Source organism: Zea mays, chromosome 1 (assembly GCF_902167145.1).
Source record: "Zea mays cultivar B73 chromosome 1, Zm-B73-REFERENCE-NAM-5.0, whole genome shotgun sequence".
In the NCBI taxonomy this organism is placed as follows: domain Eukaryota; kingdom Viridiplantae; phylum Streptophyta; class Magnoliopsida; order Poales; family Poaceae; genus Zea; species Zea mays.
The window spans coordinates 247,146,523-247,164,092 of record NC_050096.1 but is presented as its reverse complement, the minus strand read 5'-3'; the positions used below and the strand labels follow the sequence as shown (position 1 = coordinate 247,164,092).

At 45.4% G+C, this 17,570-nt stretch overlaps 2 protein-coding genes across 2 annotated transcripts; both read left to right on the top strand.

Moving 5' to 3' along the window:
• Positions 1-12,625: 12,625 nt before the first annotated feature.
• On the top strand, positions 12,626-13,715 carry LOC100192561 (uncharacterized). Its single transcript, NM_001137777.2, has one exon. It carries the CDS (start codon positions 12,681-12,683, stop codon positions 13,545-13,547), a length of 867 nt encoding a protein of 288 aa, NP_001131249.2. The 5' UTR covers positions 12,626-12,680; the 3' UTR covers positions 13,548-13,715.
• A 2,707-nt stretch (positions 13,716-16,422) lies between these two features.
• Positions 16,423-16,887, top strand: LOC118473207 (uncharacterized). The gene has a single exon (XM_035961976.1). The coding sequence runs from the start codon at positions 16,423-16,425 to the stop codon at positions 16,885-16,887; it is 465 nt and encodes a 154-aa protein (XP_035817869.1).
• The last annotated feature ends 683 nt before the right edge of the window (positions 16,888-17,570 follow it).

Sequence of the window (17,570 nt, the reverse complement as noted above, 5' to 3'; positions counted from 1 at the left end):
GGGCATGGATTTGGATATTAAACCTCACTCGCGGGTAATCCGTTTGATATTCGAAATTAAACATTAGTCCATTACTGTCGACCCACACATGGACACCAATGAACAAATCGCCAGCCCACCATTGTCCATTGAGCCCAGGCGCCAGGTGCCAGCCCACTGCCCACCAAGGCACCATTCTGCCAAAGACCCAAAGTGGCAAACGCCCAAACCAGGACACCAATGTTCTTATATTTTGGTTATCGAATCTGATTATTGATTTAACCATTTATCTATTTTGTTGTTTGCCAAGATGAACATGATTCTACTATCATTGAAAAAAATTTAAACACAACTCAAGGCTCAACACTACACTCGGATCAGAATCAGAAGGCAAAAGGCTTAAGGCCAAAAGCATACATGTATTTGTTGTCATGTATTTGTTTTCATGTTGAGACATGTAGATATGTATTTTTGTCATGTTGAGAATGTTGCTTGTTGAAGGACATGTATATTTGTTTAAATTTTTTTATTAAATTTTAAGTTGTGTATGATGTTGAATTGGTAAGAAATTTGATTAATTATGTTATTCAATTGCTGAAAATGGTTCTTTGTTATATTCGATGGATATCCAATGGGTATCCGAAACCCGATGGGCATGGATATGAATATGAATTTCTACCCGCGGGTATAGTCGCAGGCGGATATTATCTATGACCGTGGATATGACTGCGGGCGGATATTTTCAATATCCGATCCGAATCCGACTCATTGCCATCCCTACTTATTAAAGAGCGTTTGGATGCAACATAGAAAGAATATGAATTAGAGGAAAGAGATAGACACAAAGAATATTTTCAACATTTTGAACCTCATGTTAAAAATTCTCTAAAATCTCAGTACAATGGGCCATTCCATAGAAATTTTGTAGGGCAATTACGATTATACCCTTCTGCAACATTGTAATTGTGATTTTACCTTTCGTTTTTCAACTTCGTGATTTTACCCCTCTATCTTGAAAATGAAGCTGTCATTTGCCCCTCGCTCTTAACACCGTTAGTAAAATTAGAATTAATGATTTAAAAAATAAAAATAAGGGATAAATCACAATTGCAAGGTGAGGAAAGGGTATAATCACAATTAATCCTAAAAACAATGTTGAAAATTTCAGGTTTAATTGTGATTAACCTCTTCTCTCATCTTATAATCACGATTTTACCTATCGTTTATTATTTTTAATTACTAATTATGTTTTAAACTAATGGTGTTAAGAGGGAGAGGCAAACATCAACTTGGTTTTTAAAATAGATGAGCAAAATTATAAAGTTGAAAAAAGAGGGATAAAATCATAATTGCAAGGTCGGAGAAGGGTATAGGTGTACATTCGGGCCGTCCGGTCCGGCCCGCCCAAGCCCGAAAAGGCCCGTATTGTTTGAATTTTGGACCGGCACGACCTGTTTGAATTTTGGGTCGTGTCGGGCCGACCCACGCGCCTAGCCCTCGGCCCACGGCTCGGCCCGTAATTGCTTAAACGTGCTGGGCTAATTTCGGGCGGCCCAAAATTATAAAAGCCTAAAATTCACATTAGGGCCCGAAATTCAATTTTTGGTCAGAAATTCAGTTTTGGCCCGAAATTCACGTCAGGGCCCGAACTTCACATCAGAGCTCGAAATTCAAAATAAATTTAATAAATCAAATAAAAGATAAGACAAATAAATTTGACCAAAAGCAAACTTAATATTTGTATTAAGTTACCAGAGCTATGTAATGACTACCTCGTTTACAAATTATTTTGTTAGAAAGAAAAAGAATATAATCAGCTCTATATAAAGTTTGTAAGTTCAGTTCATTATCTAATGTTCATAATAAAAATAATCACATACTCTAATTCAAAGCTACAAAAAACATCTAACTAATATTATCTCTAGCTTTGTGTTCTTTATCAAGTACATGAAAGTGTGGAATGAAGTGTGATTTTAATAAATATATGAGCCTTTTTGTGCCTCTATATGGGTCATTTCGTGCCTGATTTAAACGGGTCGTTCTCGTGCCCGCCCATAGGCCACGACGTCGGCCCAAGCCCGGCCCGATATATCGGGACGTGCCGGCTCGACACTAAAATATTTTGGGTCGTGCCATGCCTAGGCCGTGTTTTTTTTTCCGTACTTTGGGCCGGCCCATCAGGCCCGGCCCAAATGTACACCTATAGAGGAGGGTATAATCGTAATTGCCCCAAATTTTACAGTACTTATAGGAACTCATCCTTTGTTTCCAATAAACGCATAGAAAATTTGTCTATAGGATCTCAATCCTTTAAAATTAGTTTACTTTTTTTTCTTTTGTTCTAAAGGAGACCTTAGCGTTTGATCCTAAAACCATTTTTTTAAAAAAACTTTTTTATATGATACCCCTCAGTGTGTAGGAGGTGTTTGGTTTGATGAATTAATCTATCAAAGATGAAGTAGTGTATCATGAGTCTATTACTCAAATTTAGTGGGATGAACTCATTTATCATATTAGTATTAACAAAGTACTTATGAGGAATGATGTGGTAATAGATCAATTAATTCGATTCCATAAATCAAACAAAAAAAGTAAAGAGTGAGAAGGTAGTGGGCTAGATTAATCGTCAAACCAAACAAGGCCGGCCGTTTAGAATAGCACCAACCAGACCACCCGTGCATCCGCCGGTTGCGCTCTGACACAAACGCAGGCACTACTATATTTTAGAGGAGAAAGAAACAGATATGCTTCGCACTAGCTATAACTAACCAGCTAACTAACCAACTAGTGGTGGTGGCTGGAAAAATATACTTATCAGATAAAACTGCACACACCAAATAAACGAACCAGAAGAAGAGGAAGCATTGAGACGCTTCTTGTTCCGTTTGAGTTGCGAAATGAAAGAGGAGCACGCAGCTAGGGGCCATGGCGGCGGTGGTTCAACTCCCGGCCTAGATGAGGGCACACCAACTCAGGTGACGCCCGGGATTCGGACCGATTCCTTTCCATTCCGGCCTTCCCTTCCCTTCATGTTTAGTTGTGCCCATCCATCACGTCCGAATCCCCCCCTCTCCCTCCCCTCCGATCACTCGATCAGGCCTTCGCCCCAATTGTATATATATTGAATTGAATGAAGCTCCTCTCTCGAACGGCCTCGGCCGGCCCCCTCCTTGGCTCCTTGGCATCATTCTCTGCAGAGCTCTGGCGGATGCAGAAAGCGCTGCCGCCGTGCAGTGTCCACTGCATCTGCATGGATTGATGGATATGGAACCTTCTGCATGCAGCTGCATCTGCTGCAAGGGTGCTCAGCTGCATTCATCAGAGGCACCAGAAAAAACAAATGGAAGCGAAACGGTTCTTCTGCGCCTGATCGGGTTGCCATCACCATGTCGTGCCATGATTCAGCCGATCCTATGCGTATGCGCACGTCGCCTCTACCTGTACGCATGGGCAATGGGCACAGTATATGCAACCATCGCTTTTCCAAGGATCGCCGGTGATATTAGCATTATGGCATGCAAAATATAGCCCACAAACAAACGACTCTTGCAGTCCATAGGTTAGTCTATTTTGACGTACGGCCTGCAAACAATTTAAGTATTTCTCAATGCTTTCGAACAACCATAATAAGTGCAAGTCTTTATAAAATTTAATCTCTAAAATATAGTTTGGAGGGTTATTTGAGCCCTCAAACAACTTTTTTTCTACTCTTTGACTTACAGAGAATCTAGAATAGACTAGACACACATATATTGGAATGATATAAGGAGCCTCCTATAGTTGCTCGCACTAATATGATTGATATATCATTATAGTGCTTCTTGATGTAAAACATATCAGACATAAATAAATTTAATCGGAATTTTGTTTAGAGTTTTGAAAGCCTTGAAATTCTATATCGAGATGACTTTTTTTATCAGCTCTTCTTGGCTAAAAAAATATATTGTTGGCGTCTTGACCCTCTGTTTTCTGAACATGCGAAGTCCAGTTTGCTCCACACATCGCAGTTTACCAAACCCAGTATGCTCACGGGCCATTTCCCTAAAATTACATGCATAAGCAGCAGAGTCAGTCCAAAGGCCCAAGCAACAGGCGGCCAGCTCCTACTCTCTTCTGCCAGTAGCGCTGCAAACTGCAGCAGACGAACTCGATCTGGAGGTCGCAGTTGCAGTAGTTTCCGCCGCGCCTGCAACTGCATCGGCCGAGCTATCGACCCCGTGAAGAATACTAGCCGCCGGATTATATTGAAATTTTATGATTTCATTGTGTAAATCACTTTGGTTTCTATATATAGTGCATCATATTTTTTTTGAAACATTTTTAAATTTTTATCACAGCCTCTACATATGATATTATGACATGTGGACAAGTTTCATAATTTTCTGACTTTGTTTGTGTTTTATATAATTTTTAAACAACTGGATGACAAGTTTACGAGCATTTTTAGTGAGCATGGTGCTCGAAAATTCCAGTCTGCTCATTAAATCGGCTGTAACTTGTGTTAAATAACATGGATACCATTTTTGCATTCACAGTTTTGCATTTTTCGAGTGACTTGCATTTTAAATCTAAATTATCCGAGAAAAATCAATTAAAAGAACAATATCTAATAGTTATAGCAAACACTTTTATAATTATGTCAAAATAGAATATGTAAGTCTAGATAATGTAATAACAAACCACAAAAAATTTGGTTGAGAAAAAAAAATATATAATTTGCCGAGTTTTCAAGAATGACACTCGTAAAAGCATACTTTGCCGAGTGCTGGGCGTGAGACACTCGACAAAGTTTTTTAAAAAATATTAAACCACTCTTTGCCGAGTGCTTGTTAGTGGGCACTCAGCAAAGAATACTTTGCCGAGTGTTAGATCCAGGACACTCGGCAAAGAGTATTTTTAAATTAAAAAAATATCTTTGCCGAGTGCCAGATCGCGGTCACTCGGCAAAGAAGATGAACTTAACATACCCGCGTGGCCACGGGCCTATTCATTTCATTCACTCCGCCACCACCGCCGTCGCTCCCTCGCACAACACCACCGCCGCCCGGACTCGCCACGCGCCACCACCGTCGCCCGCATCGCCCTGCCCTGCTCCACCACAACTCGCCCGACCCAACCGCCGCCACCACCGGGCGCCCCTGTCGTCGCCCCCGCACGACCCGCGCCCGGTGCACCACTGCCGGCGCTGACGCCCACGCCTGTCCCCGGCCCCGACCACCGCCGTCGCGCCGTCGTGCCTCATCAATTCCTGAGCCCCCCGACGATCTCCACTGTCTAGGTATGAATTTCTCCATGATCTAGGCTATAGTCTCGTTGAGAATTTGTGATAAAACCAAGGTAGTAGTATACAACCCAAACACGTGTGAATGAAAAATGTAAATCATGTAAATGTAGTATATATAATATAAATGCAGTTTGCATGTAGTTATGTAGTCTTATTGTGCTATCTCTCATGGATTTAATATATATATATAGATGTGATTGTCGGACATCGTGTCGTTGAAATATGCGTGGATGTCAGCCATCGTGCTGCTACTTTTATTTGCAGGTTTTGGAAACCTCCCCTTGCAGGGGAGGTGTTGCCAAAATTTTCTATTGATAGGCTTCTGTTAAATTTTTTTGTAGAGGTATTCCTTGCCGCTGCACAAGAACCTGCACCACAACGCGTCATCACCGCACCGACCCGCTAGCCTGATTCCACCGTCATCCTAAGTATAACTTCTATTAAACTATTAGAAGGTATGAACGTAGTGTACATGGATTACATGTTTATATTAAACTATACTCGGTTATATATGTTAGAGGATGGATGACCGTGAGTGGATGTACACGGACCGTGTAGAAAGGAATGATGTCACCCCTGAGTGGATTAGAAAGATCGATAATTTCGTAGAATGGGCATATGGCGAAGCTGCTAAAGGAGCGAGTCTAGTCCCATGCCCGTGCAACAAATGTGCCAACAGAAAAAGAAAATCAAAGAAGGCCATGGTAGAACATATTTGGAACAATGGATTTACGCTGGACTATACACGGTGGATCTTCCATGGTGAAGCATATCGTACGAGAGAGGAGGTGGTGAGACAATGCGTCGAGGATTATGATGCTGATGTGGGGGTAGCGAATATGTTGAACGACTATCACGAGGCACAGTTCACTGGAGGATGTACGAAGGACGAGCCAGAGCTGACCACAAAGGCATTCTACGACATGTTTGACGCGGCACAGAAGCCCCTTCTCGACCAGACAAAGGTTTCTCAACTGGATGTGATTGGGCGTGTAATGGCGTTCAAGTCGTAGTACATCATGAGTCGAGACACATTCGATGGCTTATTGACAGTTATTGGAAGCCTGCTTCCGGAGGATCATGTTCTGCCAAAGAGCATGTATGAGGCACAAAAACTCCTTCGTGCACTTAAGATGACGCATGAGCAGATACATGCTTATCCAAAGGGTTGCGTGCTATTTAGGAAAGAATACACGGAGGCAAAGTACTATCCGAAGTGTAAATCGTCTAGATTCATGGAGGTAGACTCTGGTGATGGACAGAAGAGGCAGCTCGACATCCCCGTGACAATCCTACGCCACCTTCCGTTCATACCGAAGATCCAGCGTCTATACATGACCAAGAAATCCACGAAATAGATAACATGGTACAAAAATGGCAAACAATATAATCCTAACAAGATGGTGCACACATCCGATGGTGAAGCATGGAAACACTTTAATGACATTCACTGTGAGAAAGCCGAAGAGGCTTGTAATGTACGTGTTGCGCTGGCCACAGATGGGTTCAATTCCTATGGAATGAGCGCTGTCCCATACACATGTTGGCCTATGTTTGTTATCCTAATCAATCTCCCCCTGGTGTATGCTTTCAAAGACAGAACATATTCGTGTCGTTGATAGTTCACGGACACCCGGGGAATAAAATGGGAGTGTACATGAAGCCTTTGATTGATGAATTGGTACGTGCTTGGGAGGAAGGGGTAAAGCTATAAAGACAAACTTCAAAATGCATGTTTGGTACCAGTACTCTATGCATGACTTACCACCGTATGGGCTATTCTGCGCCTAGTGTGTTCACGGTAATTCTCATGCCCTGTTTACAAGGAAGCTCTTAGGTTCATTTGGTTGAAGAAAGATGGCAAATATTTGTCGTTCGATAAACATCGACAATTTCTTCCCCTGACCATCCATTCCGCCTAGACATCAAGAACTTTACAAAAGGTGTCGTAATGACAGACCGCCCATCTGCAATGATGGCTGGTGCCGAAATTCGACAACAGATAGATGGGCTCGTGGCCAATCCAGAAGCTGGTTTTGTGGGATATGGTGAGCAACATATGTGGACACATAAGTCGGGCTTGACTCGACTCCCCTATTATAACGACCTGCTCCTTCCACACAACATTGACGTGATGCACACTGAAAAGAATGTCGCCGAGGCACATTGGGTATCAATTATGGACATTTCTAATAAGTTATAAGATAACGTAAAGGCATGAGTGGATCTGGCAGGGTTATGTGATAGACCAAACCAAGAGATGAAGCCACCTAGTGGTGGAAAGACATGGAGAAGGCCTAAGGCCGATTTTGTCCTCAACAGGGCCTAAAGGAAGGAAGTACTGCATTGGATCAAGATGTTGATGTTCCCTGATGGGTATGCAGCTAACCTGAGTAGGGGGTGAACTTATCTACTCTATGAGTCCTAGGGATGAAGAGTCATGACTTCCACATATGGATTGAACAGATTCTTCTGGTGATGGTTCGAGGCTATGTCCCTGAGCATGTTTAGCTAGCTCTTATAGAGTTGAGCTATTTCTTCTGCCAGCTTTGTGCAAAAGAGTTATCTTGGACCGTGATTGCAGACATGGAAATATTGACATCGTGTTACTGTGTAAGCTTGAGAAGATATTTGCACCCGGCTTCTTCAATCCAATGCAGTATTTGATTCTTCATCTCTCGTATCCAATCGAGAGATGTCTAAAGACTATTAGAAACAAATGTAAAAATAAATGCAAAATCGAGGCTTGCATTATAGAGGCATACATTCTAGAGGAGGTTTCAAACTTCACAACAACTTACTATGGTGACAAACTGCCGAGCGTGCGTAATCCACCCCCTCGTTACAATGATGGTGTCAATGAATTGAACCTCAACATATTTCGAGGTCAACTTGAAAGCACAAGTGGTTCAACCACTAAGACCCTAAGACATGAAGAGTGGTGCCATATCATGCTATATGTATTGACCAACCTTGAAGAGGTGACGCCATACATGGAACAATTTCTTAATGAATTCTAGCTTCGATCAAGGGACCCAACTCCATAGGAATATGATACCCTTCTTAGAAAGGGTGCGGGAAATGGATTGTCTGATTTCATTTCCTGGTTCAAACATAAGGTATGTGCTTAGTTTGTCAAAGAGATCCGTTTATGAACTCAATTTAGCGTCTTTTAACTTGCGAATACTTGCAGGGCCAAAGAGATCCGTATATGAGTGCTGAGTTGAGACAAGTAGCCAATGGCTTTGCTTATAGGGTCAGTAAATATTCTGGTTATGACATCAATGGATACTGTTTTCGCACAATAAGTTACGACCAAGGTTGGCCCAATCAAAAAACAACGTGTTCTGGAGTTTTTATGCCCGGCCTTGACGAGGTCGAGTATTTTGGATGAATCGAAGAAATATATGAACTCAATTTTCATGGTTCCAAACCTCTTACTCCATTGATATTCAAATGTAATTGGTTTGACCCAGAAGTGACGAGACGAACACATTCTAATCTTGAGATAGTCGAAATTCGACAGGATTCCACCTTAACAGAACACGATGTCTATATCGTGGCCCAACAGGCCACACAAGTGTATTATCTCCCATATGCGTGCCAAACGAAAGAACATCTTAAGGGTTGGGATGTTATGTATAAGGTATCACTGCACGATAAATTACCTGTTCCAAACAATAAAGATTATAACTTAGACCCAGACACATATGACAGAGAGTTCTTCCAAGAAGATAGGCTAGATGGGCGATTTGAGATAGATTTAACCGAAGCTGTCGGAATGGAAGTAGATATTGAAATGGTTGTTGATGAGGAGGAAGATGAGGTGCAAAATGAGAATGACTTAGAATTACTTGAAGGCAATGACATTAATGATGAACTTACGCCTTCAGATGGTGTTGACTATGAAATGGTTGATAGTGATGATGACACTTATGATTCGGCTAACCCCGGCACAAATGAAAATTATTTTTAATCGATGTAATGATATATTTTTTATTTCACACGTATTTCTAAATACATCTTTTTATATGTGCTTATTTGCTTATTCTTAATTGTAGGTTGTGGGACAAAGATGGTGGGTGGTGGGATGAGGACAAGGAGGGGGAGGAGGAGCACTCGTAGGAAGGCGGAGGAGGCATAGCAGGACGATGACGTCCAGCTGCAGGTGGAGTAGCAGGCCACTATCGATGCGGCGCAGTAGGACAATGACGACGCTCAGCAGGACGCCTCAGGTTCGAGAAACGTCTACCTGCGAGGTCCCACGAGCCTCCCTCAGCGTCCCATACTTCGAGACGGGCGACCACTGATTCGGTCGGATGGGGAGAGGCATGTAACTTTATGTTCTCATTGCTTGTTCATACTATGTGTTCAATTTCATAATATAAAGTAATACTTTTTATTTATCACTTGGACAAGTTTTGGAAGGTTGTGGAGAATGCAGGGGGTCACGGCCGCAACCCCAATGGCATCCTCGGCCTTCTATGCAGGGAACACTTCCCTGGACTGGTTGAGTACGCCGGAGTGACGTGCCCAGCTTATACCTTCGACCACTACGCCGTCGCCCTAGATGCAGTAGACCAGGACGACTAGGAATTTAACAATAAGGCGGAGCGGGTGAAGCAAGAGCTATGGGTAAGTCTTACTATATTATAAAATATGTCGCATTCATTGCACATACTTGAAATAATGTATGGATACATCGTCTTTGTATGCAGGATTTCTTTAGATGCGAGGCTAGGTACAAAGCCAGGGCGGATGTGGTGGCTACCACGAGCTGTAAGAAGCTTGTCGTGGACATGCACTATGAGACGCAAATCCAGGCCATCGTCAGCTACCATTGTTCCGTCCTTGGGGAGAAGGTGACCCCCGAACCATGTCGTTGACTAGGGACAATTACTTGCAGGTAAATACATCACTTTAATATTCGTGACAAAATTTGCTTACTTTTATCTTCTAATATGAAGTGTACTTGTTTTACTTTATAGATGATTCCTTATTGGTACGCCGCACATCCTCAGTGTTGGAAGCAGATGGTAGATAGGTGGTGCTCGCCTGAGTGGGATGAGGCGCACAATGCTAGCCAGGAACGACGTTTGATGATGCAAGGTCCCTCCCACCACCAAGGCAGCCGCAGCCTCGACAAATATGCAGAAGCATGGGTATGCCCTCCTTTTTATTTAGGCATATAACAATGATTTAGATATTATTTCTAACCATCTCAATGGTTTTCTTGCAATCGGTGTCACATGATGGACAACCATGCTCCATCTTCTTGGCTTATGCTATGGCCCACAAGGGCAAGGCGATGTCCGACGTCACCTACAACCCGGATGATGGGCCGAGGCGTATAGCAACCCCACCATCTACAGTCGCCTAAGTGAGTACACTGCCATGGCACAGGAGGTCCATGGGCCAGATTACGATCCGAGGACCGAGGACATTAACGGAGATGTCCTCATGAGGGTCAGAGGAGGCAAGAGGCATTGGTGGTACTAGATTGCCGATGGCGCAATCGACTCGTCGTCGACTCCCACTCTGTCTCACGTGCGAGCAAGGAGCCCAGCCATACGACCTCGGTAGGACGTCTCACATCATCAGATACAACAACTCCAGGTTAGTGCTTCTGTAGCTCGTCATTCCTTGAGTTATATACCGTCTCTTTGAGTTATTATAATATTTGGTTGAAATATTACAGGCCTAGCTAGAATAAGAGAGGAGGGAACAACAGGAGATGGAGGCGAGGATGATGGCAGAACAACAGCAGAGGATGGCGAGATGTTCCAGTACATGCAGAGCCTTGGCGCCGCACAAGGTTTTGTTCCACCACCTCCGTTGTTCCCTGCAGTTGACCCTGCTCAGTTCCATAATCCTGTGAGTATCAAAATTCTAGTCCTGCATGATATATATTTATCTGGTAACATATGCAATCTCTTATCTGTGTAGGGACAATCTAGGGCGACATCCAACAACCCTCATGGATCACCCAGCCCATCGTCGCACCAGTCCAGCCATCCACCACGCTGATGATCTTCTCTTAGCTTAGTGGTGATTGTGAGACTTGTATGACAAACTTGTCCTGAACTTATGCTTGTGAAAAAACTTATGTTTTAGAGTTGGAAATATTTATGCTGGTAAAACTTGGTATGAACATAGACATGTTTGTGAAAAACTTGTGAGATTTGTGTTTTTTAAATATGTGGTCTCTATTATGTATGTGATGATTATGTGATATCTGTGATGTATATGTGATGATTATGTGATATATGTTTTGTTTGTTTGGATGGAATAGCAAAAACAAATAAAAATGGGTAATCTGGTCACTTTGCTGAGTGTAACACTCGGTAAAGAGGCACTTTGCCAAGTGTCAAGGTCATAACACTCGACAAAGAAGATACACCTGGGCACCAGTAAAGCCTCTTTGTCGAGTGTTGTGGCCTTGACACTCGGCAAAGGAATTGACATAGGGACCCGCTGGTGATCCCTATGTCGAGTGCTAGTTCGACGAGCACTCGGCAAAGAGAGAGCCTTTGCCGAGTGCCACCTAATACGCTCGGAAAAGGACCTGTTAAAGGGGCCCACAGGGAGCTTCTTTGCCGAGTGTCAGTACAGTGGACACTCGGCAAAGAGTGAGCTTTTACCGAGTGTCAGCACAGTGGACGCTCGGCACAGACTCCGTTGCCGTTACCTAGCGTCGTGACGGTGACTTTTCTTTGGTGAGTACCGGCTGACACTCGGCAAAATTTTTGCCGAGTGTCCGATAAAAAGTACTCGATAAAGAAACCTTTGTCGATGTACGGTGCGCCGAGTTTTTTTTGCCGAGCGTCATACTCGGCAAAAACTTTGTTAAGTGTTTTTTAGGCTTTGCCGTTGCCGAGTGTTTTAGACACTCACAAAACAAGTGTTTCTGCCTTTCTGGTAGTGCATTGCGGCGGGCGATGTCTAGTGGTGTTGTCCGGGCTCGTTGGCCCGATAGCGGACGTTCTCTAAATTTGAGTACACCACGGTATAACGTTCTTTTTGAGGATAAAGAAAAAAGCGCTGACGCTCCACTGCGTGGATGGGACGCAGGTCACATGCGTCATGCGTGCAGGATGCAGACTCTATGCAGGCATGCACTGCAAGGTGGGCGCGGACGCCTGCCAGCTGGCCTCGTCACCTCGCTCCCCCGTTCTTGTTCTCTAATCATGGCTGTCTTTGCTTCCATTGCGATGCAAGTCACACTGACAAAGCCCATCCTAAGCCTAAAGCTTGGGCCTTCGTTAAGACAAAGAAAAGAAACCACTTTGGCACTCTCTCGTATAAATAGCTCCGTCCCATCGTCGTCATATCTCGCGGGCTTTCCCGCAGCAAGATCAACGTCGTCGTTCAAGCCAGCGGTAGTAGAGACTACGACCGAGGCTAGCTAAGCTAAGAGATGGCGGATCACCAGTACTCGGCGTGGACGACTTCCGCTGCTCGTCATCGGGTCTTCTCCTGTGCGCTCATGGCTCTTGTTAGTTTTGTGGCTGCAGGACGACCCATGGTGCTCGCCGACGCCATCGTCTTTCACGTGGCGAACAGGTGCCCGTTCCCGGTGTGGCCGGCGTCCGCCCCTAACACCGGCCACCCAGTGCTCGCCGGCGGCGGCTTCTACGTCCCGCAGGGCAAGTCGAGGCGCGTCGTCGCGCCGGCCAACTGGAACGGGCGCTTCTGGGCCCGCACCGGTTGCAACTTCACCGCGAACGGCATGGGCGTAGCGGGCTGCCTCACCGGCGACTGCGAGGGCCGGCTCGCCTGTAACGGGTCCGTGGGCGCCCCGCCCGCCACGCTAGTCGAGGTGAGCCTGCACGAGGACGCCCCGAAAGGGAGCTCCTACGACGTGAGCCTGGTGGACGGGTACAACCTCCCCGTCGCCGTCTCCGCCAAGCCCGCCACGGGCGGCGCGGACCCGAACAAGTGCGCCATTGCCGGCTGCGCCAAGAACGTGAACGCGGTGTGCCCGCCGGAGCTGCAGGTGACCGCTACCGGCAGCGGCGGCGGCAAGACGGTGGTGGCGTGCAAGAGCGCGTGCCTAGCGTTCGGGCTCGACGCCTTCTGCTGCCGCGGCGCGTACGCGACGCCGGCCACGTGCCGAGGGACCGTGTACTCGCGCCTCTTCAAGGACGCCTGCCCGGCATACTACAGCTATGCCTACGACACCGCCGCCACGACGGCCAGCGGGTGCTACGCGCAGGAGTACATCATCACGTTCTGCCCGTCCAGATGGGGCGACGAGCCCGGGGATCGTGCTGCTCAGATTTGAATTTGGTGTCGTCATCGTCAGTCAGGCAATTACCAATCACCATTGCGTCGAGCTTTTCGCACGTCTTTATGTATGTGTGTACGCTTGTGTCTGCTTCTAGTGGGCTTTCACATAAATTTCTACATACATATACACATACAACAATAAAAAATAAGGTAGTGCTATTTATCGGCCGCGTAAAATCCGGGATTCTTTTGATCAACAATTATCATCCGCGTGATCACAATCAGATGGCTGCCGACCTGTGACACCTATCTCCCTCTCGCTCGCGGGCACCAAGGGCGTGTTTGGGAGGGTGGCCCAGTAGCCCGGTTGCGCTCATGGGCTGCAAGTAGCCTTGTTTGCCAGGTTGGCCCGTTTCGCGGCCTGGCTGAAAACAGCCAAAAGGTCGGCATCTGGCTAGCTCCCAGGAAACGCGGCTAGGGTTCGTTTCCTGGGAGCGCGGCGCACGGGCGGAATTTGGCGGCGGGCGGGGTGGCTGGCAGGAGCTCGCGCGGGCTCGCGCGAGAATGATGAGGATTTCACGCGCGCAGGAAGGAGCGCTCCGGTGAATCCTCTTGCGGCTATATATGGCGACGGTGCTCCCTCCTTTTCCCCTCCTCTCGCTGCTCATTCTTCTTCCACCCCCTCCCCCCCTCGTGAGAGACCGGCGGCTGTGCGTAGCGGCTGCGTCCAGCTCCGCCTGGTGCCGGGACTCCGTGGCGTTGGGCATCTGCTTCGTCGCTTCGTCTCTGGTCGATCTGCTTCCTATACTTCTAGATCTGCTCCGTCTCCGTTGCTACGACCTTGACCCCAAGGTGAAATCAACCCCCAATCGTTCTATTTTCTGGTTCATGCTTCATGAGTTAGGGTTTGGTACTGTGTGTTGTTCATGTTATACCTGCTGCGATTTTGATTTTCATGTGGTTTGCTTTGGATTTATATTAAAATGGTCAATGATGTTGTCCTTTACGTTCACTTGGAGGTATCATATAGATGATGCAGTCGTGTTCTTTTTCCTTACTGATTCATTTTGTAAGCATGCTGAGGCCAAGCAGGGTATGATTAGATTAATTCTTGTATCATTGTTATATGCATGTAGATGGATCCCTCTTTGAGCCGTGAGATGTTGTGTAAGCAAGCAGCTGCCTTGACAGTAGCGATGGTTTCATTTGTTACAACTAGGCTTAAAAGAAAAAGGTTTGATCCTGAAGTAGAGCCTGACCCTCTAGTCTATGTACTTAGGGAACAAAGTGAACTTCACAGACAGAGGACCCTCACATGATTTACAACTCCACTGATGTAGAGTGCATTTCCATGCTTAGGATGAAGAGAGCCCCTTTTTTTGCTTTATGCACGACCTTTAGAGAGAGGGGACTGGTAACTGATAGGGAGGGGTGTCAGTAGAGGAGCAAGTTGCCATGTTCTTGCATGTTGTTGGTCACAACCAAAGGTTTAGAGTTGTGCACCAGGCCTTTAGGAGGTCCACTCAGACAGTACACAAGCACTTTCATCAGGTTTTGTATGCTGTTGGAGAGCTTAGGAAGGAACTTATCAAGGCACCTAGCCCTACCACTCACCCAAAGATCACTGGAAGCTATAGATGGAATCCATATTTAAAGGTATTTGCCTACCTTGGGTTCATTAGTTGTTCATATTCATATGTTCATTTATCTTACATATATGGTTTTTAGGATTGCATTGGTGCCATTGATGGCACCCATGTGCTGGCAAGGGTGCCTAGACACATGCAGCAAGCTTTCAGGGGTAGGAAAGCTAACCTGACACAATATGTGATGGTTGCTGTGGACTTTGACCTCAAGTTCACATACGTTCTAACTGGCTGGGAGGGGTCTGCCCATGATGCACTTATCTTGGCTGATGCCATTGAGAGGGATGATGGGTTCACTGTCGCACAAGGTAATTGCACTACCAAGTTCACATTGTAGGTAAATTCTACAATGTCACACAAGCTCACAGTAGATTTCACATTGTAGGTAAATTCTACTTGGTAGATGTGGGGTATGCATGCCGCACTGGCTTTCTACCCCCCCTTCAGGGGGGTTAGGTACCATTTGAGTGAGTTTGGGAGCAGAAATCGACCCACCAATGCAAGAGAACTGTTCAACCTGAGACACTCATCACTTAGAGTAACTGTGGAGAGGGCTATAGGTGCATTGAGGAACATGTTTCGTATCTTGGACAACAAGCCCTTTCACAAGTATAAGACACAAGTCAAGCTTGTGTTGGCATGCTCAATCCTGCATAACTGGATTTTAGGCTTTGGCATTGATGAAGTAGTGCCTGATGAGGAGGGTTTCACTGGCACACAACAAGATCCACTAGATGACAATGGTAGCCAGAACCAAGAATCCAGTGCCATGGCTGCAAAGAGGGATGCCATTTGCAATGTTATGTGGGAAGGGAGGGGAAGCTCTAGGATATGATGGTTTGTTTACCCTGCTATGGAACTCATGTTTGTTTGATGATAATGTAATAATATGATGGACATGGTTGAGACCAATTTTTTATTCCCATATGTCTCTTCTTGTTGTGCTGATATTATTATCCTAATTTGTACATGCAAACCAGTGGTAAGATGCCTTCAGTCCCAGCTGGTGATCAGGGTGGGTTTGTCCCAGCTATTGATGTGATGACTGAGATGATAAGGGTTGGTGCTAGTGCAGCAGCTAACGCTGATGATGCTACTGCATCTAGTGCCGGTGCTGCTCCAGCAGCAGCTGGTCTTGTTGCTGCTGTTCCCGGGGGTCCTAGGGCAATGAGGTGGAACAACAACACCTCTGGATTTATTCTTAGGAGGATGGCTCAACTTCTTAGTGATGGTAGCAGGCCTGACTAGGTCTTCAAGGACAAGGAGGCCATTTTTGGCCATGCTATGGCCACTAGCAAATTTGCACTTGGTTCTGGTGAAGCCTTAGGACAGAACCAGGTTGATAGTGTTGCTGCCAAGGTTGAGGGACCTGCCTTCACCTATATCTCTGAAGAGAGAGCACAAACTGATGTTGGAGAGGGTAGCAAGGCCACCGAGATCCCCTCCATAGCTGTGGGTAGGAAGAGGAAGAGAGGGAACCTCAGTGAGGATGAGATGCTTATGTTGACCAATATGTTTGATGCAGTGAACAATGTGGCTAATGCCCTTAGAGAGACTAGACCTGCCCATGTGGATGGTAACCTCTACCTAGCTGTGATGGAGATGCCTGGCTATTCTGAGGAGGCACTGATTGTTGCCTACACCTTCCTCCTGGACAACAAGGCTCAAGGCAGGGGCTTTGTTCACATGACTAAGGCACATAGAAACATTTGGCTTAGGACCTTCCTAGTCAAGAACTACTACATGTAGGTGAATTACATGTTGGTGTGCACCACCACCCACTCTCTCTTCCTACCCACTCTCTCTTTTGACTACAACTGGGAATAGTTTGTTGTAGACATTTTGGTGTGCAGTCTGGTTTACTCCCACCAGTCCTTTTGTCTAATTTACCTAGGAGGGTGGCTAACAATAGGTAACATTTGGGTGGACACCATTTGAACCCTAAGCTATTGGGCTCAAACTTTTTGTAAGGCACTATTTGTGTAGCCTCTGTTGGCTGCTGTGGTAAGTTTATATTATTTCATCCATTTCATACTATGAGTGAAGTTTTTACTTGGCCAATGATGCTATATACACTAATCTGAGGAGCATTTGCATTTGATGTGTTGTACTGCAGCTGAGGCCCGTGTTTACTTGTGCTTTCCTTTATGCCTATGATGACATAATTGCCATGGAACCATGTTGTCATTATTGCCCGTGTTAATTTGGATGATCTTTAAATTGTGAGGTACTGGGCATATGCTGAAAATTATGTTGTTTCCACCATGTTGTGATTATTGCCATGGAACCATGGGGCACATCCATGCCCAATGCAACTGTTATCCACCAAAGATGACTTGATGGCTGGGTTGGATGAATATCATAGTTTCATGGCTGCCCAGCTATGTTCCTTATGCTCCAAGTTAAAAGATCACATGAAAATGGCAATTATA

What these genes read in the sequence shown, in the direction of transcription:
- LOC100192561 (NM_001137777.2), top strand. Translation starts at nt 12,681, where the DNA reads ATGGCGGATCACCAGTACTCGGCGTGGACGACTTCCGCTGCTCGTCAT.
- LOC118473207 (XM_035961976.1), top strand. Translation starts at nt 16,423, where the DNA reads ATGGCCACTAGCAAATTTGCACTTGGTTCTGGTGAAGCCTTAGGACAG.